Genomic DNA, 23,807 nt, shown 5'->3' on the forward strand with positions numbered 1-23,807 from the left:
ACTGTGAGTTTCTAGAGGACAGAGGACGGGACACGCGTCTTATTGAATATTTATTTATTTGGCTGAACTGGGTCTTAGTTGTGACATGTGGACCCAGTTCCCTGACTGGGGATCGAGCTTGGGCCCTGAGCATTGGGAGCTCGGAGTGTTAGCCACTGGACCACCAGGAAGTCCTCTGGGGCACATATCTTAATCATCTTTGTACTTTAGAGCATCTCAGACACAATGCTTTACACACTGATACATACAGTGCTTAATAAATTATGAATTGAATTGTCTATAAAGATCCTAAAAATTGAGAAACATAATTAAACTAACTGCCAAGCACATGGTAAATGCTCAATAAAGGATGATGACTATCATTAACTATGTATTTATTTCTCTTTGAAACTCCCATAGCATACAGTGATCACTTTATCACTTCCATGACATTTACCATGCTTCACTTTGGAATCTTTTTTTCTTTTTAATATTATTTGGATCTTCATTGCAGCATGTGGGATCTAGTTCCTTGACTAGGGATCAAACCTGGGCCCTCTTGCATTGGTAGCATAGTGTTTTAGCCACTGGACCACCAGGGAGTCCCTACTTTGGAATCTTGGTATGTGTATATGTGCATGTGTTTATTTCTACAAAACTGGATGGAACACCTTGAAGTCTGGGGTGTTGGTGCTCTCTCTCAAAAGTAGCTAGTCAAGTGCATCAAAGATGCACAATAAACATTGCTGAGTAAATTGATTTTTTGAGTTCTCTTTGAAATTACCAAATAAATTCTTCATGTCATTAAGAACAGGTTCTTAATATCTTGGGGGTAAAAATGATAATGACAATACTGGTGATTATGATGGCATTCAGCAGCCTTTGTCATGATGATTCCTTGACCCTTATCATCTTTCACCTTTATGAGGTTAAGGGTTGGCAGGAGCCATGTCTATGCCATAAATGCTGAACATGGCATCTTTTGGTTCCAGGGAGATAAAAAGAAGGGTAGCTGGCATACACTGAATTGTGTCCCCTCTCCCACACAAATGATTTGTTGAAGCCTTAACCCTCAATGTGACTCTATTTGGAGATGGGTCCTTGGGGCCTTTAGGGAGGTAATTAAGGTTAAATGAAGTCATAAGAGTGGTGCCCTGATCCAGTAGGATTCATGTTCTTATAAGAGGAAGAGACACCAGAAGTGTATGCACAGAGGGAGGCCGACCAAGAAGGTGGCCATTGGCAAGCCAGGAGCAGAGGCCTCACCAGAAATGGACTATGAGTTTGGACTTCCAGTCTCCAGAGCTGTGCGATAATTCATTTCTGTTGTTTAAGCCCCTCTTGTGTGGCATCTTAGAAGACTAACATAGTAGTCTGAGTCTTAAAAGTAAAAAACAGTGACTTCTTTTTGGTTTTTAAGTCCTCTGTTTCACAATTATTTGGTCTGGGGCAACCTGGATCCCACCTCCATTCTATGTCGTTCTCCCTGAGTAGAAGTTTGGAATGAAAGCAGGAGATGTGTTTTCAGTCCCTGTGACGGTTAATTTTATGTGTCAACTTGACTGGGCCATGGGACACCCAGACATTCAGACATTATTCTGGGTGTGTTTGTGAAGGCGTTTCTGAATGAGATGAACATCTGAATCGGTAAGCTGAGTAAAGCAGATTGTCCTCCCCATTGGATGAGGTGGTGCCAGGAGCCAGCGAGAGGAGCTCCGCCCATGACAAAGGTCATGAGGAAGGAGGCTCGGCATACGCAAAGGCAGGATCGAGCCTCAGGAGTCCCCCTGGAAATTCTCGAGCATCTACCCCCAAAACCAGAGTCTGCCTATTTTCTGCTTTGTGCTCTCACCTACACCTCTGACTTTACGGGGGGCTGTCCCCCACCACCTCTCTCTGAAAAAAGAGTTAATTTACAGCTCCAGTTAATAAAGTTCCTGGGCGTGACAAGAGTGTTTCAACCTACAAACTCCTTTGGAAGTCCTCTAGCCTGCCTGAATAGGTTCTTCCGGCCACATGTGATTGTTCAGAGCCTCCCAACTGTGAGAGGCATGAGATGTTCTAAACTAATTACAGATTCCTTTGAGCAATTAAAAGATTGATTAGAAATTGTACTGGTGAAGGGTTTTTCACTTTTTGGGCCAATGTTTGCTGCTAAGTTTCCATATCCCTTACCTGCTGTGTCCCTGGCAGTGTATTGATTAATATAATTGGTATATAGGAATGTAAATAGTAGCTTTAATGTTTGTAACCTTGGACCCTTGAGTTAATTCTTTTCTTGTTATAGCCCACCACACCTTTGCCCTATAGGAATGCAACTTTATCTAATGCTTTTGGAGGGTGGCGCCTGACTTTAGAATAATCACCTTTGGAGAAAAATAAGTTTTCTGAAGAAAGGATCTTAAAATGTTAACAGGCCTCCTGGCCAGAAGATGATGTAAATCACCTAAACTTTTGCACATGATAAGTTTGAAAGCCTGGCTTTGATTAGGATCAAGGACTGCTGTCCTTGGATGACTCTACCCCTTCCCCCATTATCCCCTATGCACAACTTAAGGTATAAAAACTACTTTGGAAAATAAAGTGCGGGCTTTGTTCACTGAAACCTGGTCTCCCCACGTCATTCTTTCTCTCACCTTCTGGCTGAATTCCCATCTGGGGTGGGAAGGCTCGTCAAGCCTACTAATTTTGCCTGGGCTTCTAAGATCTGACCAGGGAGGCCTTAGTGTCTCCTCTCCTTCGGGAGAACGGGAGGACGCCTGCGGCCTACGTAGGTGACGCAAATTCCTTATTTTGGAACTTTATTAGCTTTCCACGTAAACCAAGTTATTCAGCCTCTTTTCTCCACTGAATTTCCTCACTGAGCTATCCTTATTTAACCACTCTTTATACCCTTAATTAACGTTTAATTAAGCAATTGTTTCCTGATCCTCGCCGACGCCGTCCCCACTTTGAATTCCCTGGATCCACCAGGGCTGGACCCCGGCAAGTGGGCCTCATCCAGTAAGCTGAAGATTTGAATTAAATGAAAGGGCTGAGTAAGAGGGACCAGCTGCCTGCCTGGCCGCTGAGCTGAGACCCTGGTCTTCTCCTGCCTTGATCTGGAGCTTACACCAGCAGCTCTCCTGGATCCAACTTGAAGATTATGTCTTAGGCTCCATGATCATGCAAGCCAGCTCCCTATTTTCTCTCTCTCTGTGTATGTGTGTCTCCTATGGGTTCTGTTTCTCTGGAGAACCCTAATACAGTCCCCCTTTTTGCAGGTGGAAAAACTGAAGTCAGATACAGGCTGTTCACAGAGAAGAGCAATGTTGCTCTTGACAGTTCGGAAATTCCCTGCTTCCCATAGAGATTTTTAAAAATCAGCCTCAAAAGCAGGTGATTTGGACCCAACTAGGATACAGCGTTTCGTTCTTGTAAAAAGAGTGAAGTAGGGACTTCCCTGGTGGTCCAGGGATTAAGAATCTGCCTTGAGATGCAGAGGACGCCAGTTTGACCCATGGTTGGGGAACTAAGATCCCACATGCCACGGGGCTTAGAACTAAACCCAGTACGCCACGACTAGAGAGACGTCTGCGTGCCACAGTGAAAGATTCCGCGTGTGGCAACTAGGACCGGGTGCAGCCAAGAATAGTGAATAGGAAAAAAGAAAAGATGGAGTTTACTTTGCCGAAGGGAGACTGGAGCCTGGAGGAAGACCTGGTACCTTCCAGGCACCCACACTGCTAGGGGAAGCTCGAGATTCCCGGAGGAAACTGTATTTGATAATAGAATTATCTAGATTTAGGCACTTGCCAAATGGATTTAACTCTGGTGATGGGTGATTGCCTGCCTTAAGACCGCTTGCATTTGAATGCTGGGCTCCCTGCTTGTGTCCCAGCCCTGCAGGTGCTGAAAGGGAGGGGGCGCTGATGGCCACAGAATCGCAGGTGCACTGGTTCGCCTCTGAGGGCTGACCACTGCACAAAGGTGGAGGCACACAGCCCAGGCGGCCCTGCTCCCAGGCGAGTCCCCTCCTAAACCCACCATGTAGGAGGGTCTGGGTGGCCTTGTTTCAAGCAGGGGACAGCAGCGTTTTCCTGACGGTTCTGATTCCTCCTCTGCTCCCTGCCTGCCAGCTGGCTGACATCAGAAGTGGGAGCTTTCAACGCATCCACTCCCATGGTGTTGCCTTTGATCCTGGCTAAGCTCAGCTTCCTGGGTGGGAGCCGGGGGTGGGGGCAGCCCTTTAGGCCCTCACCTGCCAGTCACAGAAAAATGAGATGGAGGGGACAGGAGGCAGTGGGCACTTAGAGCTGGGGGTCAAAGACTGACAGGTGACATGCAGAGAACACTGAGCTCAGGGAACAAAGAAAAACTCGCCTCCTTCACAAATGGGGGCAAGCTGGTCAGAGGCCAGTGGAAGCCCTGCCCTCACCCACACCTAAGGCTCTGTTACTGATCCTGTGACCACCTTCTGCAGCTGCCAGCCCTATTAAAGGCACCAAACGAGCAGCACCACAGGAAAGATAAGGCCGTCAGGTCAGTATCTCCCCTCAGGCCTTGGTGTTCTGCATACAGTTGACTCTTCACTTTCAGAAGGACTGCTGGGTTCTCTTGTTTTCCAGAAATTTCACAGAATGCTACGGGTATCACAGAGATCCAGGTTTCTCCACCATACCCTGGCCATGTGTTAAAAGAGTTGGAAAATAGCTTTCACCATCGACGTCAAAAATCCACTTTAGAAAACTATCCCAGGAAAAATAACCGTGTCGTTTCATGGCCTTTGCACATACAGCCTGCTCAGAGCTGTTGTTTATACTAGCAAAAAGTTGGAAAGAACTAGAAGGCCCAGCACACCAGCAGGAAGGATTATGTGGCTGCTAAAAGGACAGCTTGGAACCTCGACCGTCACCTCGTTTGGAATAAGGGTCTTTGTAGGTGTCACTAAGATCTCAAGAGGAGAGCACCTGGATTAGGGTGCTTCCTAAATCCAGCAACATTAAGCGAGACAGAAAAGGACAAGACATAGAAACACACAATGCGGTAAGGCAGGGGTGGGAGACATTCAGCCACAAGCCCAGGGACACCTGGAAGATCCTCCCCGGGGCCTCTGGAGACAGATGCCCTGACTGCGGACTTCCGGCCTCCAGAGCTATGAGAGAGTAAGCTTCTATGGTCTGAAGCCCCCCGGCTTCTGGTCATTTGCTTCAGCAACCCCAGGAGACAAATGTGTATAGTAGAGAAGCAGTAATGCTGAAAACTGAATAGATAATATTAAGAACATAGAAAGCACTAGATACATGTTTATGCAAACAATATGCACGTGTATGGAAGAGAAGGTGAGATGATGTTGCTTTTATGCATTTTTTTTAAAGTAAGGTTATTTGAATGAACATATTTCATGTCTTACAAATATAATGACTAATGTGGCCTGTTCACAACCCTGAAAATACAAGTCTGGCCACCCCGTGTGACAGGACAGCCACCCCAGGACCATGCTGTTCTTCACTCTGGTCAAGTGGACATTGGAGTCTTGACCCCAACAGCACCACCTCACAGATCCACCATTAAAATCGGAGTGTCCACCCACACCTGCTTCCCTGAGACAGAGTAACTCCCTCTCAGGCCACAGTCCCCTGCCTCTATCTTTACCAAATACTCTCTCACAAACCCCATCACCTCCCCACTCTCCAGCCTCACCTTCCACAAGCCCGAAGAAAAAGGTGAGGCAAATAGCATGTCATTTCTTGACCTAGTCCTGATTAAACAGCCCCAAGAAAGTTAACTCGCATTTGCCTATGTAACAAGACACAGATCCCTCAGGGACCATTAATCTTATTTAATCCAACTAAATGTGCTATATGCAAAGTCCGTGTCTATTTAACCTATTTCATGCACCTATTTCAAATATTTTAAGTGGATTTTATCAAAAAGACTTAACCATCCTATTTTATAATAATAAATATTTTGTAGTATTTTAAATACTCCATTCCCTGTATCATTTAACACCTTCCAGTCTTTTTAGTAGACGTTTGCTCACATGACACAAAAGTATCATAAAGAAAATAAGGCAGAAAGATTTTATCCCCATCTTTAAGGTACGAAAATAGAGACCTATTCCCCTTGTATGTGGAACCTAAGAAGAAATGACACAAACTTACTTACAAAACAGGAAGAGACTTAGAAAACAAACTTACGGTTGCTGAGGGGGAAGGGACAGTTTGGAACTTTGGGGAGGTCATGTACACACTGTTGTATTTAAAATGGATAACCAATAAAGACTTACTGTATAGCACATGGAACTCTGCTCAATGTTACATGCCCGCCTGGATGGGAGGGGGGTTTGGGCGAGAATAGATACATGTATGCAGAAGGCAATGGCACCCCACTCCAGTACTCTTGCCTGGAAAATCCCATGGGTGGAGGAACCTGGTGGGCTGCAGTCCATGGGGTCGTTAAGAGTCAGACACGACTGAGCGACTTCCCTTTCACTTTTCACTTTCATGCATTGGAGAAGGAAATGGCAACCCACTCCAGTGTTCTTGCCTGGAGAGTCCCAGGGATGGGGGAGCCTGGTGGGCTGCTGTCTATGGGGTTGCACAGAGTCGGACACAACTGAAGCAACTTAGCAGATACATGTATATGTATGGCTGAATCCCTTCACTGTTCACCTAAAACTTCCACAACATTGTTAATCAGCTATACCCCAATACAAAATGTTTTTGGCACTACAAAAATAAAAAAAGAAAGAAAGAAAGAAAATAGAGACCTAAAGATTAGACGACTTTTGCAAAGTTACAGAGCAATTCAGCAGCAGAGCCAGCATCTCTCTATAGGGAGAGATTTGCTTAGCTTTTCTGCCATCAATCAACGTTGATGCTACTGTTAATGTGACTTTTCTCTAAAAGGATTTCTGCAAAAATCCTTTGGTTTTTCAACCAAGTCTCCAAATATTACCTGATGCTTGTCAGTCCCCATCTCAGATGGTAGAAAAGGTGACAAGGGTATGTGAAAAGTCTCTGAGGTGCTTGAAAAAGAGGAGCTTGTCAACAGTGTGAAATGAGAGCTGGGGGTCAGTGTTACAATTAGAAGTGGGTCACAAAACCCAGCCCTGCCAGGTCATCTGGGGAGGGACAGCGGCTCTGGTGGCCCCCACCCCTCTTCTACCTCAGCCTTTCTGCCAGCCTACCCACCCGCCCACTGGCTGCAAGGCCCTTCTGCCGGCCTGCAGTTCAGCCAGCTAACACTCTCCTGAACAAACCCCGTCTGCAGCCACTTTTTCACAGGTTCTCAAGTACTGGGGTTACCAAGAGGGCTGGATGTTTGAAAGATAAAACAGGAAAAAAAACAAAACAAAAACCACCATTACAGTAGTTATCTCAGAGGCATGGGATCACAAGTCCCAAATTTGCTTTTATACAATTTTTTAAATTTCTAAAATATATCAGTCAGTCCAGTTCAGTTCAGTTGCTCAGTTGTGTCCAACTCTTTGCGACCCCATGAATTGCAGCATCCCAGGCTTCCCTGTCCATCACCAACTCCCGGAGTTCACCCAAACTCATGTGCATCGAGTCGGTGATGCCATCCAGCCATCTCATCCTCTGTCGTCCCCTTCTCCTCCTGCCCACAATCCCTCCCAGCATCAGTCTTTTCCAATGAGTCAACTCTTCGCATGAGGTGGCCAAAGTATTGGAGTTCAGCCTCAGCATCAGTCCTTCCAATGAACACCTAGGACTGGTCTCCTTTAGGATGGACTGGTTGGATCTCCTTGCAGTCCAAGGGACTCTCAAGAGTCTTCTCCAACACCACAGTTCAAAAGCATCAATTCTTCGGCGCTCAGCTTTCTTCACAGTCCAACTCTCATATCCATACATGACCATTGCTTAAAAAAAATTTTTTTTTAATGTTTTTATCAAGTGGCCTGGAGGCTGGCCAAAAATATCTGGATCCCACTTTAACCCTGGAGGAATGGCACACATGGGGGTTTCAGTAGGGCCCTGTGTCCACTGCTTTTTTCTGAGTATAGTTGGTTTACCACGTTGTTAGTTTCAAGTACACAACAAAGTGAATCAGTTACACACACAGCCGGTTTTTAAGGTTTTTTCCCACATAGGCCATTACAGAGTACTGAGTAGACTTCCCTGTGCTGTACAGTAGGCCCGTACTATTTTTAAAAATACGGAATGCTTCACGAATTCATGTCATCCTTGCACAGAGGTCATGCTATCTCTGTATTCCAATTTTAGCATACGTGCTCCTGAAGCGAGTACCATGTCCGTTGCTCTTAATTCAGCTCCTTGTCATCCAAGAACCAAGATCTCCAGAGGTAGAGAAGCAACCTCCTCATTAACAATTGCTATGTCAAGTTCCAAAGCACCGGGCTGGCAGGTGGTGAGGGAAGCCTAGGGAGGGGAGCTTGCCTGAGAGCGCACAGGAGAGAATGACAACCCACAGCCCCTCCCAGGTGCAGACGCAGCGGCCCACCAGCCCGGGGCCGCTCCAGCCGGGGAGCAGAGGGGAGAGGCGGACAGACGCCCTCTCCACAGTTCACATCAGGCCTCTCTGCCATTTCCTGTGGCTGGCTTAGTGGTTGGCAGAGACAGTGCCACCCGACTTAGAAGTGGAGCATCTGGGAGTGTGAAAGGCTGGCTCTCAGCTTTTCACCAGGTACCAGGCAGGCTGGACAGAGGGCTGCGTTTGCCAGGAAGTGGCAGCAGAGGTGTGATGCCCATCTGTTCCTCTCAGACTCGGGCTCAGAAGAGGGTGGAACGGCTCCATGGCATTACAGGGAAAGGTGTGGGGCTTATACTGCGAGGCCATCACAGAAGGGAGCACGGGGCAGCTGAACAGAGTGAGGCAGCTCTGCAAGAGCGGATGCGGACAAACACCCAAGACTGGGTTTAAAAGCATGGCACACGTGTGCAGCATGCCATCATCTGTGGAGAAAGAGGAGCTTAGCATCAGAGGTTACGTGGAAGGATCCAGGTGGCAATGGTGGTGGGCAGGGGGCCAGGGGTGCGGAGCAGGAGGGAAAGACACCCTCTGTGCCTTCTCAGTTTTAGACACATAAAACATCGTTTTTAAAAGAGCATGAACATGTGAGCAAACACATCCATGGTGTCACCTGCCACGTGTCACAAAGCCACGAGATACGCCCTCAGCCCCTCTCTAGAGGCAGCACTGTGTCCTCCCCTCCACTGTCCACCCCACCCGTGATGGCCCGTGCAGCCCAGCTGCTCCTTACCTCACCATCTCCCCAGCTGCCCCTCAGCCCCGAGAACCGTCATCTCAGAACCAGTGGAAGCGACCCACTCGCTGGGGCCGAGGTGGCACGTGTGAGGATGGCAAGCTCCAGTGGCTGGTTTTTGGGTACACGAGGGGCACCGTGAGCAGTGAGCGACATGGACTGTGGAGGGGACTCCTGTCTTATGCAAGCTGAAGCCTGGGGGTCACTTCACCCTGGGATCTCCATTTCCTTAACACACAAAGCAGGGGTTGCAATGGGGGAGTCTGTCTAGATCACACGCCGGCAGCCCACCTCATGGCCACTTCTCCGGATCTGTTGTGTACTGGGTGCTTTGAGCACAGGCCCACAGAAACACGAAGCGAGCTCTCCGTGCACGCTGAAACATTCTGGGAGCCCCACAAAAAAGTGGAACAAACAGGTAATAACAGATTTTATTTAGTCCAATATATGCAGATTATCATTTCAATATGCCATCAATATAAAATTACCAAGTCTCTACTCTTTTTAGCTCTGTGTTTGCAGTCAGTGTGTATATTTACACAGCATCTTGATTTACAGTACGCGATCAATATAAAAATTACCGAGTTTCCACTCTTTTTAGCTCTGTGTTTGCAATCAGTGTATATTTTATATTTACACATCTTGATTTGGCCCAGCCACACCTCAAGGGTTGAAAGGCGGCTGAAGCTAGTGGGGACCTCCCTGGTCAGCACCGGTGCTGGAGTGACCAGGTGGCCTGCCCTTCGCTTCAGATGTCATCAGGCTTCGAGCTGAGGCCGGCCGGAGCAGCAGCTGCATCCCCAGACAAGGCCCAGCCACTCGAGCAGTGGGTCCAGCTCCTTGCCAGATGAGGGGAGCTGGGGCTGGATGCCAGACAAGACTGCAGAGCAACTGGCGAACAGGAAGCCAAGATGCCCAAGGCCTGGAGTAGGGTCACACGGGCTTCGGGGCGACAGAAGTCAGGGTTTCCACAACACAACCCCCCTCCCCCACACTGAAGCAGAGGCTGCTGTCAGTTACATCCACTCATTCTCCAACATGCCTCTGAACACCGTCTAACCCCCGGCCCTCAGCCGGGCAGTGAGGACACAGCCACCCCTCATGGGGCTCCTACCCGAAGCAGGAACCTGCTAACACTGCCCTGGAGGCTCATTTACTCACCCAACTCACCCAAAAATTCCTGTGAGAGGACAATCACCTTAGAGATGAGGTTAAATCACTTCCCAACAGCTTCACACCAACAGGTGGGAGGGCAGCCTCCCACCACTTCAACATTGCAGTCACACACCCCAGCTTCAAAGAGGCCCCAGAATCCCACAGTTGCAAGGCATGGGGCCACCACTGCAGAAAGCATATGAAACAGGGGCCAGGAGAAGATTCCCAGGGGCAACCCACCATACGAGAGGGGAGCTGGGCCTCCAGAGGATCAGCAGGCGCAGAAGGTAAGAGGTGTGAGGGGTGCAGGGCTCAGAAAACCGTGACTGCCAGCAGCTGGATCAGGCCCCATGTGAGGTGGGGGTGTCGGCCAAAACCAGTGCCCAAGGTCCCTACACTCCATAAGAACTGGGGTTTTACCCTCAGGCCAGGGGAAGCCACTCAAGAGTTCTATCCGTGGCACGAACAGGACCAGGTTTTAAAAATCACTGTAAAGGAGAAATCCCCGAGCCTGATCAGCTCCCTTTCTCTCAGCATGTTTTACGACACCCTAGGACTTAACCTCCCAGGGCCTGAAGCTTACTCACTCCATCATTTTATGAAAGCGATGCCGCTGACCTGGAGCTCCTGAGGGTCTTAATGCAAAGCTGATAAGTCCCTGGTTTTCCTGGCCTGCTAGGCACCTCCATCCCCCAGCCCCACAGCAATGGCCTCCATGTCCCCGCAGAGACAGGGAGGATTCTTGGCGGCCACTGAGAGAAAGCACTGAAACATTTCAGCTGCACAACCGCAGGGCCCTACTGCCTCCCACCCCCAGACAAGGAGCAACATCGTTCACTGCCTCCCAAGCCTCCCCCCTGCCCAACCCCCTCCACACATCCTTCCAGCTCCCCTGATTATCTGCTCCATTTTCAGTGCATCAGCTTTTGAGGCTGGCCTACTTTCCAAGGATGCAGGAGCAGAAACACTTGTGTGTTATACGAACAGCAGAACATAACTGGAACAGGACACAGAAAGGGGGGAGCCAGCAACAGGGTGTGCCAAGGATGCAGCAGAAGCTAGTGAAAGAACCAGCAAGGCAGAGCGCAAACCATCACCTTGAGGGGGGTGGAGGACAGCAGGAAGGAAGGGGCAACAGGAGGGAGAAGGCAGAGAGACCTCCTCACACAGCCCCGCTTGGCCACTGACAGCTGGAACAGAGCTTAGTCCAGGAGGCAGCTGCCCAGATCCCCTTACCCAGTTAGAAGAGGACTTGAGGCTCAGGAAGCCATGCTCAGTGTGAGCAGAGGGCAGCCCACGGCACATCTCCGGGCTTGGGGAGGAATGGGGAGTGATAAGCCAGACCAGACTATGGAGCCTGTCCCGGGGACAACCTTCAGAGGTAAGTGTTCCATGCAAGTGCAAGGCCAAGGTCCCCCAGCCAGGACCTTGCTCTGAATTTCCAGCTGCATGAACCTGTGGCCTGAAAGACCAACCCCTGCTTCTGCAGGAAGACGGATCGTGTCAAGGAATGTCAAGGAGGAAGCACTCCCTTCCCACAACCCCTCCTCTGCAGGGCTGTGCCTCTTGTCTCCATAAAACCTGCCAGGCCCGCCAGCACGGGGCGCAAAGGGGAGGATGCTGAGGCAGCCTGACACAGTGCCCCAGCCAGGTCAGCTTCCCCTGGAATTAGGCTGGCTGCGCTGGCAGGGCCCATCGGCTGCAGGAAGCAGGCTGCCAAGGATGAGTGACTCTGCTCCTCCAGCAGGCTTGGGGCACAGGGGGTTGAGGCGAGCAGGGACGACCACTCAGTGCTGGATGGGAAGCTGGCAGAGAGGAGGAGACACGGCCTCGCGGATCCGCTGGAAGATCTGAGCCAGCTTGTAGAGGAAGGGCAGGGAGCGGGGAGATGCTGCAGGGAGAGGCCAGTCAGTGCCCGCCCTACCCCTCCCGCCCCCCACTCGGCCACTCCTCCCCCAAAACTCTCCCACCTGGGGAGTGACCATGCCAGTGCCCCTCCTCCCCTCCCAACGGGAGAGAATTTCCCTTTCTCCAGAATATAATCTCTGGGTTGTATTTTCTTTATGTGGATGAGAGAAAACTTCAGTTTGCTGAGAAAAAGATCCAAATTTATTATGTTTTAATCTAACTTTTTAATAGTAAAAAGTTGGTAATGATGGCTGCCTCTGTGTAGATGAATTTGGGAAGAGACTTTTCACTACATTCCTCTTTGTGCCTTTTAAGTTTGAAGCCAAGCCATAATACTACCTCTTTTTATCATAAGTTAATTATATTAACAATAAAAGTAAAATTAGCCTCTTTTGAATGAGAGCTGAGCTGGCTGCTTTGGTTTGTTTTTCCTTATTTGAATTACTGATTTTTTAATAGACTTTCTTCCTTCTTAAAAAAAATACGTTACTTTTAAGAAAGTGATTTCAGTCCACCCTCTTCATGTCCTCCTGGCCGGGTTCTAACTGCAGCCCAGCCCTGGGCTCTCACCAACCTGCACGGACTGTCCTGGGCGCTCCTGGAACAGCCCCTTGCCATCCCCACTCAGAAGTTCTGAGATGCCAGACCCCAGGGTTCTGAGACTGAAGGACTCCTAAGAACCACAAAAATCTTTCTAATTTTTACTTTTAAGTCTCTGGAATAAAGTAAAAGATCAGAGGGTGGACAGGACTGAATACAAACTCCTAAGCTTTCCGAAGGGCTAACCAGTGACTCTCCTCAAGCAAACAGGGCTGTTCAGAGGGATCTCCTGCTCAGTACCAGCCATGGCGTCAAATGGACAAGCTGAACTGTGCAGAAGCAGCTCCCAGACAAGAAAGAGGCAAGTGGGGACACAGAAGGGTTTAGGGTTAAATGAAGAGCAGCAGACAGAATGTCTGTGTGACCCTGGAGCAGTCACTTCTCTCTGGTTCTTAGGTTTCCCAACCGAAAAAGAAAATGAAAGTGAAGGGATTGAAATTAAGGGTTTCCAGTTTTCCTTTCAGTTTTGACAGTTATACAACCCTAAGTCTAAATTCATGAGAAGAGGTTAGGTTGTAATTCACACAAAGTCACACACAGAAAAGTTCACGAGTGAGCTCCTAACCTCTGGCCCAGTGCTCACAAGGTGAATTCACCCTCGGGAAAGAGCACAGCAGAAAACAGCAAGAAATCATCAAAGTGTTCGGAGGTACCACCTCATACTGGTCAGAATGGCCACCATCAAAAGTGAAAGTGAAATCGCTCAGTTGTGTCCAACTCTTTGCGACCCCATGGACTGCAGCCTGCCAGGCTCCTCTGTGCATGGGATTTTCCAGGCAATAATACTAGAGCGGGCTGCCATTTCCTTCTCCAGGGGATCTTTCCAACCCAGGGATTGAACCAGGGTCTCCAGTACTGTAGGCAGACGCTTTTACCGTCTGAGCCACCAGGAAGTCCCCTGCCCCCGTCCCCCCCACCAAAAAAAAAAAAAAAATGCTGGAGAGGGTGTGGAGAAAAGGGAACCCTCCCACACTGTGGGTGGGAATGTAAATTGGTGAAGCCATTATAGAGAACAGTATCAAGGTTCCTTAAAAACTAAATACAGCTACCGTGTGACCCAGCAATCCCACTATTGGGCATATATCCAGAAATAAACATAATTCAAAATGCACGTGCACCTCACTGTTCACAGCAGCACTATTTACAACAGCTAGGACATGGAAGCAACCTAAACATCCTTTAAGGGAGGAATAGACAAAGATGCAGTACACACACACAGTGGAATATTACTCAGTCATAAAAAGGGACAAACGAAATGTGTAGAGACATGGATGAACTGAGAGGGTGTCATAGAGTGAAGTTAAGTCAGAAAAACAAGTATCGTATATTAACACATATGTTGTGCAATCTAGAAAAATGGTATAGATGACCTTATCTGCAAAGCAGAAATAGAGACACAGACGCAGGAAACAAATGTATGGATACCAAGGTGGAAGGTGGGAGGAAACTGGGAGAATGAGACTGACATACATATACATATGATTGATATACATATCAATACTATGTACAAGATCGAAGCTGATGGGAACATAGTGCACAGCACAGGGAGCTCTACTCAGCGCTCTGCAGTGACCTGAATGGGAAGGGAGTCCAAAAGGGAAGGGCATATATATACATACAGCTGATTCATTGTGCTGTACATTGGAAGCTAACACAACACTGTAAAGCAACTATGCTATGATAAAAACTACACAAGTAAATAAAGAGGAATCACTGAAATGTTCAAAAACAGGGCACTGTAAAATCAATTATGGAAGTTACTGAAAACTGGAATATTATTTAGTTGTGTAAAGTTTTAAAGCCATTTTTTTTTTTTTTGGTGGGGGGAGGGCCACAATTCATGGCTTACAGAATCTTATTTCCTTGACCAGGAATCGAACCCAGGCCTTCAGCAGTGAAAGCATGGGGTCCTAACAACTAGATCGCCTGGGAATTCCCTAAAGCCATGTTTTAAAGAATACTTATAGGGGGATGAGGAACTGGAAGAAGGCTGTCAAAAAGTCCTTTTAGTTATAAGATAAATAAGTATCAGGAATGTAATGTACAACATGATGACTATAATTAACACTGCTGTATGTTACATACCAAAGTTAAGACAGTCCTAAGAGTTTCTCATCACAAGGAAAAAAATTTTTTTTCTATTTTTAAAATTTTTTATCCATATGAGAGGATAAATGTTCACTGTACATACTGTGGGAATCATTTCATGATGTATGTAAGTCAAATCATTATGCTCTACACCTTAAACTTATACAGTGCTGAATGTCAATTACATATCAACAAAACTAGAAGAAAAAAAAAGAATACTTAACGACAAGCAAAACTGCATCCACATCCAGAAAAAGACTAATGATTACAGTGGCTGACTGAAGGCTGATTTGTTTTCTCCGTCATACTTTCCTGTTTTCCATATTCTCTAATATATATTTTTCCTATTGTATTTCTACAACAAAACATGTTTTAATCTAATGTTATTTTTTTACACATTATGATGAAGGTTTTTCTTTTTCAATTCTGAGGGGACTTCTTGGTGGTCCAGTGGTTGAGAATCTGCCTGCTCGTGTTTGATCTCTTCTCTGGGAAGATCCCACATGCTACAGAGCAGCTAAGCCCATACACTGCACCTACTGGAGCCCAAATGCTCTACAGCCTGGGTGGCAACCACTAAGCCTAAGCCCCACAACTACTGAACAGCCCCTACTTGCCACAACTAGAGAAAGCCTGCGTGCAGCAACAAAGACCCAGCACAGCCAAAAAGAAAATAAATAAGCCCTGAGGCTCTACTCAGAGTTCACCCCTGGACGTCCAGAGTTGACAAGGCAGAATGGACTCTCTCCAGGACTGGTCTCTCCTTCAAGGTGGGCTGGCTCCAGTTCAGGTCCACCAGCTCCTCCTTGCAGATGAGACCATGGAAAACCCCCAGGAGGGCTCCCAGGCCCAGCCCTGGTCAACCGCCCTGTCCTGGGAGGGTGGGTGGGGAGGCAGGTGTCCTCACTCACCTGGATCAAACCTCAACACCAGGAGGCAGAGGAGCAAGGCGGCCAGCAGGCTCTTACTGAAGGGCAGAGAAAAGAAGTGGCTGACTGCAGAGTCCCAGAGCTGGCGCAGCAACGTCAGTAGAGACAGGAACTTGTGGGAGGAGGAGCCTGGCGGGGTGACAGAGTAGAACTTCAGTAAAGAAGCAGCTTCCCAACTCCGAGCTTTGAGTCTAAGTCGAGCCAAGACTGGTTTCCTCATGCAGTCCACAAAATGGTTCTAAGGGAGCTCCCAGGCATCCAGAGATGCCTTCAGCACTGATTATATCAGAACACCAGCTCCATCCAAGAGGACTGTGACGACACCAGACGCCAGCTCCACAGGAGAGGACTCTGGCATCACCAGCATCAGCTCCAGAGGAGAGGACTCTGATGCCACCAGATACCAGCTCCAGAGGAGCGGGCTCCGACATCACCAGACGCCAGCTCCACAGGAGAGGGCTCCGACGTCACCAGACGCCAGCTCCACAGGAGAGGGCTCTGACGTCACCAGACACCAGCTCCATCCGAGAGGACTGTGACATCACCAGACACAACCTCCGTAGGAGAGAATTCTGACATCACCGACACCAGCTCCAGAGGGGAGGGCTGTGACGTCACCAGACACCACCTCTGTAGAAGAGGACTCTGACGTCACCACATACCAGCTCCACAGGAGAGGGCTCTGACGTCACCAGACACTCGCTCCACAGGGGAGGACTCTGATGTCACCAGACACCAGCTCCAGAGGGGAGGGCTGTGACGTCACCAGACACCACCTCTGTAGAAGAGAACTCTGACATCACCACACCAGCTCTGTAGGACAGGACTTCAACAGAAATGTCAACTTAGCTGGGGAACCTGGTACATCTGGTGTTTCTTTAACAGCTTCACAGTATTCTTCATATTCTGGCCTAAGACATATGCACAGTTACATAGCAATAATTCTTGATGATCAGTAAAGGCAGAAAACAAAGGGCACCTCACAGGCACAGTGAAGAATCCCGTCTTGGACTGAGCACAAACATGAACATCACCTTCAAGCCCTGAAGACACCCTGGACTCGCCATCCGAGCGCCTCCTCCCCAGGCACTGGACAGGCAGAGGGTTTGTGGAGTTACATGGAGTCCCTGAAGCCAACAACCTGCTGCAAAGAAGTGAGCTGCCTCAGCAGGTCCCTGCTCTTAGGCACACAAAGAAAACACCTCAGAGGCAGGAGTAGTCTCCTGAGGGCTGAAGGTCCTCCGTGTATGCCTATTCTATGTGTCACGAACAGAGAAAACAAAGATCAGGGGGTTAAAAACCACCAGGAGGAAAACTTCAACTCAGCATCAGGAAGAACTTCCCTGCACAGCCCTCCACAGCTGAAAGGCGCTGCTTCAGATGGTGAAGTAACATCCTGGCCAGGCCAGCACAGAGGAGACAGATCTACTGACAAGGGCCCACGGAGGAGATGACTTTCAGGAGACAAAAGTAAGGCTCTGAGACCTGCACCACCTGCCTCCCAAAGCCAACCGCAGAGGCGCTGGGCTTTCGAAGCACCTCAACAGATTTCTTACCCTGCAATCTGGAAGTTACTCATACAAAGCATTGTTCCCAAGGCCCAGGAAGGTCATGATGGACCCCACGTCCAGGAGGAAGCCCTCAGCTTCTGCACAGAGGGCTGCAGAAGGATAATGTCCCACCTTCCTGGTTTAGTGTCCGCGTCTCCTCGGAGCCAGAGTGCCCATGTGTCTGCTGCTGCCTCGCTGCACTAACGGCCTGAAGCGCATCCAGCCGCTGTTTCTCGCTGAAGGCTGCAGAGCCCACCACCAGCTCTTCAGCCTCTGACAGGAGGCCCAGAGGAAGTAGCACTCGCTGCAGGTGAAGTTCTGCTAAGGATCTATACTCTGGAAGGCCCTGGTTGTCAGGGTCTTGAAGCCAAGCACGGACTCCATCCAGCACAGCTCCAGGCTCTTGCATTTTACTGTATAAAAGAACACTGCAGCCCCAAATAATCCAATCCCAGAAAAAGAGTGGTCAATGCTTCACGGTTTGTTAATTTCTCTTAACCACTAAACTCCTCCTACCCAGCCCCTCCTTTGTGCCCTCAAGTCCTTCCCTAAGGGACACTGACATGGTAAGAATCAGGAGCTCTTAGAAGCAGCAAGCAACTCTCAGCTCTGGCACCCCCCCCGCCCCGTTCTGTCACCCCACTTCATGTCTCCCATCCCTTCCTCTTTTCCCTATCACACTCCTAAATTCCTTCTTCCTCATCTTTTCATGCATATGTTTTGAGTCAGAGGGCGCCAGGGGGACAGGGGGTGGGGGACAGGGGGTGGGGGACAGGGAAAGAATTAGATTTAAAGGGAAATGGTATAGAAAGAAAAAGATGAGATATGAGAACTGAAGGGGTGTGATGTGCTTAGTCGCTCAGCCATGTCAGATTGTGTGTGACCCCAGGGACTGTAGCCCGCCAGGCTCCTCTGTCCATGGGGGTTCTCCAGGCAAGAACACTGGAGTGGGTTGCCATGCCCTCCTCCAGGGGATCTTCCCAACCCAGGGATCAAACCCAGGTCTCGCACATTGCAGGCAGATTCTTTACTGTCTGAGCCACCAGGGGAGCCCAAGAATACTGGAGTGGGTAGCCTATCCCTTCTCCAGAGCATCTTCCCGACCCAGGGGAAAACCCTCTTGTTCCTGCGCTGACTCAGTGGGGAAGCAGTAAGGACCTAAGGACCTACCACAGTTCCAGGACTTTGGGGGGCAGCTTCTCAGGAGCCTGGTAATATTGAAGAACCCAGGACAGGACTTCCCGCCACCGATCCATTTCTGCCAGGGCCTGGATGCCCACAACACACAGAGAGCATTTCACCTCCAAGGAGCTGTCCACAAAAAAGCCAATTTGGGAGTTCAGAAGTGGTTCCCCTGCACTGCCATGCCCACCTTCAGCCTGGGACTGTTCTTTACCAGCTCCCAAGTCAGTAGCAATTACCTCTCACCTCCCCCCATCCCCAGTATTCAAGAGGGCCTCACAATTATGACCCGTCTCATGAGCCCCAGCAAGAGAAAACTGCCCTTTGCCCAGGAGCTAAACGTTTTTATAAATCTAAAGGCCAATCAGCTGTTGACCAGCACACGTCTCTGTATCCAGGTAAAGTCAGGGTTAACCAACAGGAAGCGTTCATTTACTCCCAAGGGGAAAAGAACAGCTGCAGCACAGATGTGGGTGCAAAGAGGACCAGCCCTAAGAGTTTGCTTAGTGAAGAAAGGGCAGAAGCAGTCTCCGCCCAAGCGCAGCATCAGAATCACACCCTCAGCCTTTACAGCACCCAGTCTTCACCGACCCCCAAACACTCAGGGAAGGCCCCCCAGTTCATCCTTCTCTGGGGCCAGCTTTGACCAGTCTACCCACGCCCTCCCTAGTATGACCTAATCCAACGAGCAATGCAGGACCAAAATTTCAATTCTTTGATCCAATCTTACAAGAGGACCAGAACACGACTCCTGCTCTGAACCCCAACCCGAGGAGTGAGGGGGGCTTCTTCGGGGAGGGGTGGAAGGAGAGGACTTCCGGCACCAGCTTACTGCAGTAATTTAACAAATCAATTCTATCTTCCCATTAGACCATTCTACCCTGATATAGGGAGAAAGAATTGATTGTGGGGTCCCACTAAACCCCGTTTACGTCTCGACCGTTTCCTCCGCGGAAACCGACACAAGGTGAGTCCCTGCTTCGCGGAGAAGCACCGCGAGGAAAACAAAGAATAAGGGTCGCACAAGCAACCAGACTGCAGGAGTGCTGGCGTCTGGAGGCCTCCCACCGTCCCCGGAGGCGAACCGAGCCCCGGACGTACGCGCCCGCCGGCTCCTCCGCCAGGCCCTGCCAGGCGCGTTCGCAGGTGCGCAGCGCCGCGCCGAAGTCCAGGTTCACCACTAGCAGGTCGGCCGCCTCCTCCAGCAGAAGCGCGGCCGCCGACGGGGCCGGGACGGCACGCACGGGCTCGCTGCTCCGCAGGGCTGCCCCGAGCGCCCTCAGCGGGGCTGCGGAGGTTGCGGGGTCACTCTTCATAAGTGCGCGCCAGGACGCAGCCCTCTAGGGGCGCGGGGTGTGCGGTGCAGTCTGGGGAGGAGGAAGGGGTGGTCTTCACAGGCTCTGGCGCGGGACAGCCTGGCGCCCTCGGATTTGTGCAGCACTGAGTCCCTGGGCACCCGGTCCCACGACAAGGACTGGGACCCCGGCTGGTGTATGGCCGCCCGTGGTCTTTTCAGTTGCAGGGCCGCAGCCGCGGGCTCGGGAACACGGGGGCCGACATCTTGCCTGCGCGCGCAGACCCGGCCGACGCTCTGCCCCCGGCGGCGCGGGGCATTCTGGGAGGTGTAGTTCCGCTCTTGGAGCGGTTGTCCTCCAAGGCAGGCGAGGGACTTCGGACTACAAGCCCCGGCAGCCCGCGCCCCGGAAGTTGTCGCGGCGAGAGGAAGCCCGCCGACGGAAGGCGCGGAAGGGGGTATGGGTGGAGGCGTGGGCCTCCGGCACCTGCGCCCCAGGTCTCCGGGATGCAGCCCCGGCAGCGGGCGGTAAAGGCAGTCCGTGTGCCGCCTCCGCCGGTCCCCCGTCAAGCTCACGGTCAGTCCACAGTGGGACTCCGAACCTCGTGCCAAACAGAGATCTCGTGAAAAACAGAGCCGTACGGTGTGTGATGCAGTTTGCAATAAAGCCCTGAGACAGAGCACGTATTCCTTACGTTATGGCTGTAATAGTAATTATTAAGTGGTTGTACGCAGACACAAGTTACATTTATTACTGCGCTTCACTCAGGTTTTTCGGGGCCTCTCAAGTTTGTACTAAACCCTAGGTTTTCCAGTTCCTACCCTGAGGTCTCCTGAAGGGACTCCTCTTTGATTACATGAGACGGGCCAGGCCAGGAGCAAAGTCAGCACCTGATCGCGTCAGCGTCCCCTTCTCTGGTCACCAGCCTGGGTCCTCATCTCTACATGAAGTCCTCCCAGAAGGCTGAGGCAGAAGCATCAGATCCTTCAGACTCTGCGGATGAGGAGTATGGAGCCATAACCATATAAGGCCATAAAGCCGGGACTTCACTCACTCCGCATATACCTAGCACCCTCTAAGTGCCAGGCCTTCTTCTAAAGGCTGAAGACAGAACGTGAACACAGGAGACAAATATCTGCCTCTGTGGAGCTTCCATATAGTGAAAGGACGCAAAATTAAAAATAAGTAGTATGTCAGATGGTGATAAATGCTAAGGACAAATAAAATAGGAGAACTTGAGAGTGACAAGACTGATGACACCTAACCTTGTTTCTAATAGTAAATCCGGGGCAGGAGAAGAGCAGAGAGACAACCTGTGCTCAGACTGGCCCCTGTTGGTGGGGTCACTGCCCTTGGGACCAACATGTACTCAGTGTCTGCCCTAAATCCCTCTTCATCTCCAGGCAGTATTCATTCCCACGTGGTAAAATCCAGAGGCAAACAGGCCTCTGGGAAGTGTGGATCGGTTCAAGGCTGAAGTTACCAGGATGTGTTATCAGTTATGCCTGAGGTCTCACAGCAGATAATGAAGATCAGTAGAAATAACATAATTATTGGACTTCAAACAACCAAACAAAAAAACCTGTTTCTCAGAGCTGGTTTTAGACGTCGTCTTCAGGGAAGCAGTAGTAGCGTCAAGAAACAGATGTGATCAGGCCTGGGCTAGTTGCGACTAGCACAATCAAACCTTGGCTTCAGGAGTGCCACCTGAAAAAGGCCCTTTTCTTAATCCCTAAGGAGAAGGCTCTTGCTATGCCCAGGCCTCTCCAGGAGACGGCAGCACAGCCTTAAAAGAAGCTGACCTGCCAGTAGGTAGGTCTGTGGCTGCCAGAATGAGGTCAACGTATTTAAGGAAGTGGAAGCTTGCAAAAAATAATTTAAAAATAGGATTGTGTTCTATTTCTGTGTTTCATCCAATCTCTGACTGTGCAGGGCCACACAGTGGTCTGTCATCACATACCTTTAGCACTGCTGTGCCCACCAACTGATCCCTGAACACCAGCTCTGTGATACTCCCTAGCTCCATCTGAATGTATCCAGAACTTCTCAAGCTAAGATACAGCAATCCTAATTTATTCCACCTGAAGTAGAGTGAACAGATGTCTTAACGACTTGGGGCTCATGAGTCAAGAGCTTTGAAACCACCTCGGGACTTCACTGGTGGCCCAGTGGTTAAGAATCCACCTGTCAGTGTAGGAGATGTGGGTTCAGTTCCCGGTCTGGGAAGATTCCATACACTGTGGAGCAGCTAAGCCCAGTGGCCCAGTCACAATTACTGAGCCCACGTGCTGCAGCTACTGAAGCCTATACACCCTAGGCCCAGTGCTCTGCAACAAACACCCAGGGCAGCCATAAAGAAGTAAGTAAATATATTTAAAAATAAATAAACCACCTAGCCTCCCCTTGGGATAAATGAGTAGAAACAAGGCAGTTCTCTCAATCTGTAAGGCCTGAGCCGTGTCAGTATTTGTATTGGTGGAATCCTTTTGGGAAAACTAGTAGAGTAAATGAGACAGAAAAACCCACATGATAGCCATCCCCCAGCCCACCCAAGCTCTGGGACCTGCTGCTCTCCCTTCTGCTTGTAGAGTGCTCAGTGTATCTTGCCTGAGCAGGGTCCTGAGGGTGTCGATTTGCTCTTTGCTCATCTGCTCTGAGCAGGTGATGAGTCCGTGTTTCTGTAGCAGAAAGGGCTCTGGTCTAGGAGTTGAGCTATGCCATCTAGAATCCTGGGGACCTCTGCAAAGTCAGATGAGTCCTCTGACTTTCAGTTTTCTCATTTGAGGACATTGACACCAACACCTGCCATGTGGGGTGGTTGTGAGGATCAGAAGAGGTCATATGACAGCCCCAGGAATGCTTTAAATCACTGGAATAGTTCAGGCCAAACAAGGTGAGATGATACACTGGGAGGTGGGTAAGGAGGAGAAAGAATCCAATTCCTTCTTAGAGTTCTGTAATCTTAACTTTCTGACACGGAATCTGACTCTTGACTCTTCCTTACAAAGGTCAGTTGCCAACCTCTGGAGCCAGCCCAGCCTGTCTGCCCTTTCCAAGCTGGCTCTTTTGTGACAAGAGACAGCATCCACACAGCTGCCCCTCTGGGCTTATCTCCTCCAGTCAGAGCCCCTCAGTACAGGGACGTCAGTGGTAAGGCTCTGCAAGCAGTAGAATCACGCCTGGTGTGGACTTTGGCCAGAAGCAAGCTGAAGAGATAAATATTGGCAGGGCGGAGGTGATGTTTTTCCAGGGTGGTCAAGGGCTCCAGACCTTCGTCAGTGAGATGGCATTTTTATGGCTCCTTTTTTAAAGCCTGGACTTGGAGTTCAGGGCAGAACTGAACTGGGCTGGCTCCTCCCCTCCATGTAGACGCAGCAGAGCCCTCACTCTGCCTCTGCGTCCAAGGCCTGCTCCTTGTCCTCCTCCTTGTCCTGTGCAGCACCTTACAACATAGTGACAATGGCTGCTACAAGTACTGTGCATCCACCTCCTCTTAATCACCAGCAACCCTGGGACCAGAGTCCTGCTGTCACCCCCACGTTGCAGATGAAGAGGCCAAGGCAACAGGTAGTCACACAGGAGTGCAGAGCGGGGCTGGGACTTCAACAGGGCAGTGTGGCTCAAGCCTTTCTTGTAAGCTGATACATGATTCTGGTTCTGCAAGGTGCTCTCACTCATCCTGTGCGAGCTTGACGGCAAAACTGTGAGCAAAACAACACAGATATATTAGTGTTCCTAATGCTACGTGGGAAAGTAAAGCTCAGAAACTGTCTAAGTTCAGAATTCATGGTTTCAGCGACAAAGCTGGGGTAGTCACTGGAGATTTATCACCAGAGCCTGTGCCAGGACATTCTCCAGATGGCCAGAAACTTCTCCTCCTCTGCTCTCAAGG

At 49.8% G+C, this 23,807-nt stretch overlaps 1 protein-coding gene and 1 pseudogene across 2 annotated transcripts; both read right to left on the reverse strand.

Moving 5' to 3' along the window:
- Window positions 1-8,065: 8,065 nt before the first annotated feature.
- Window positions 8,066-20,216, reverse strand: PEX26 (peroxisomal biogenesis factor 26). 2 transcript variants are annotated; one of them, XM_027540860.1, is made up of 5 exons: window positions 19,722-20,216; window positions 18,609-18,749; window positions 17,571-17,866; window positions 15,871-16,017; window positions 8,066-8,897 (listed from the first exon to the last, which is right to left on the reverse strand). In XM_027540860.1, the coding sequence occupies exons 1-5, from the start codon at window positions 19,934-19,936 to the stop codon at window positions 8,614-8,616; spliced, it is 1,083 nt and encodes a 360-aa protein (XP_027396661.1). In that variant the 5' UTR covers window positions 19,937-20,216; the 3' UTR covers window positions 8,066-8,613. The 2 variants fall into 2 exon arrangements, with proteins under 2 accessions (XP_027396661.1, XP_027396663.1); XM_027540862.1 differs by lacking the exon at window positions 8,066-8,897 and adding an exon at window positions 9,615-12,254 and having other exon boundaries at window positions 19,722-20,213.
- On the reverse strand, window positions 8,134-8,231 carry LOC113893824 (annotated as a pseudogene).
- Window positions 20,217-23,807: the final 3,591 nt, after the last annotated feature.

This window comes from Bos indicus x Bos taurus, chromosome 5 (genome assembly GCF_003369695.1).
Source record: "Bos indicus x Bos taurus breed Angus x Brahman F1 hybrid chromosome 5, Bos_hybrid_MaternalHap_v2.0, whole genome shotgun sequence".
Classification (NCBI taxonomy): domain Eukaryota; kingdom Metazoa; phylum Chordata; class Mammalia; order Artiodactyla; family Bovidae; genus Bos; species Bos indicus x Bos taurus.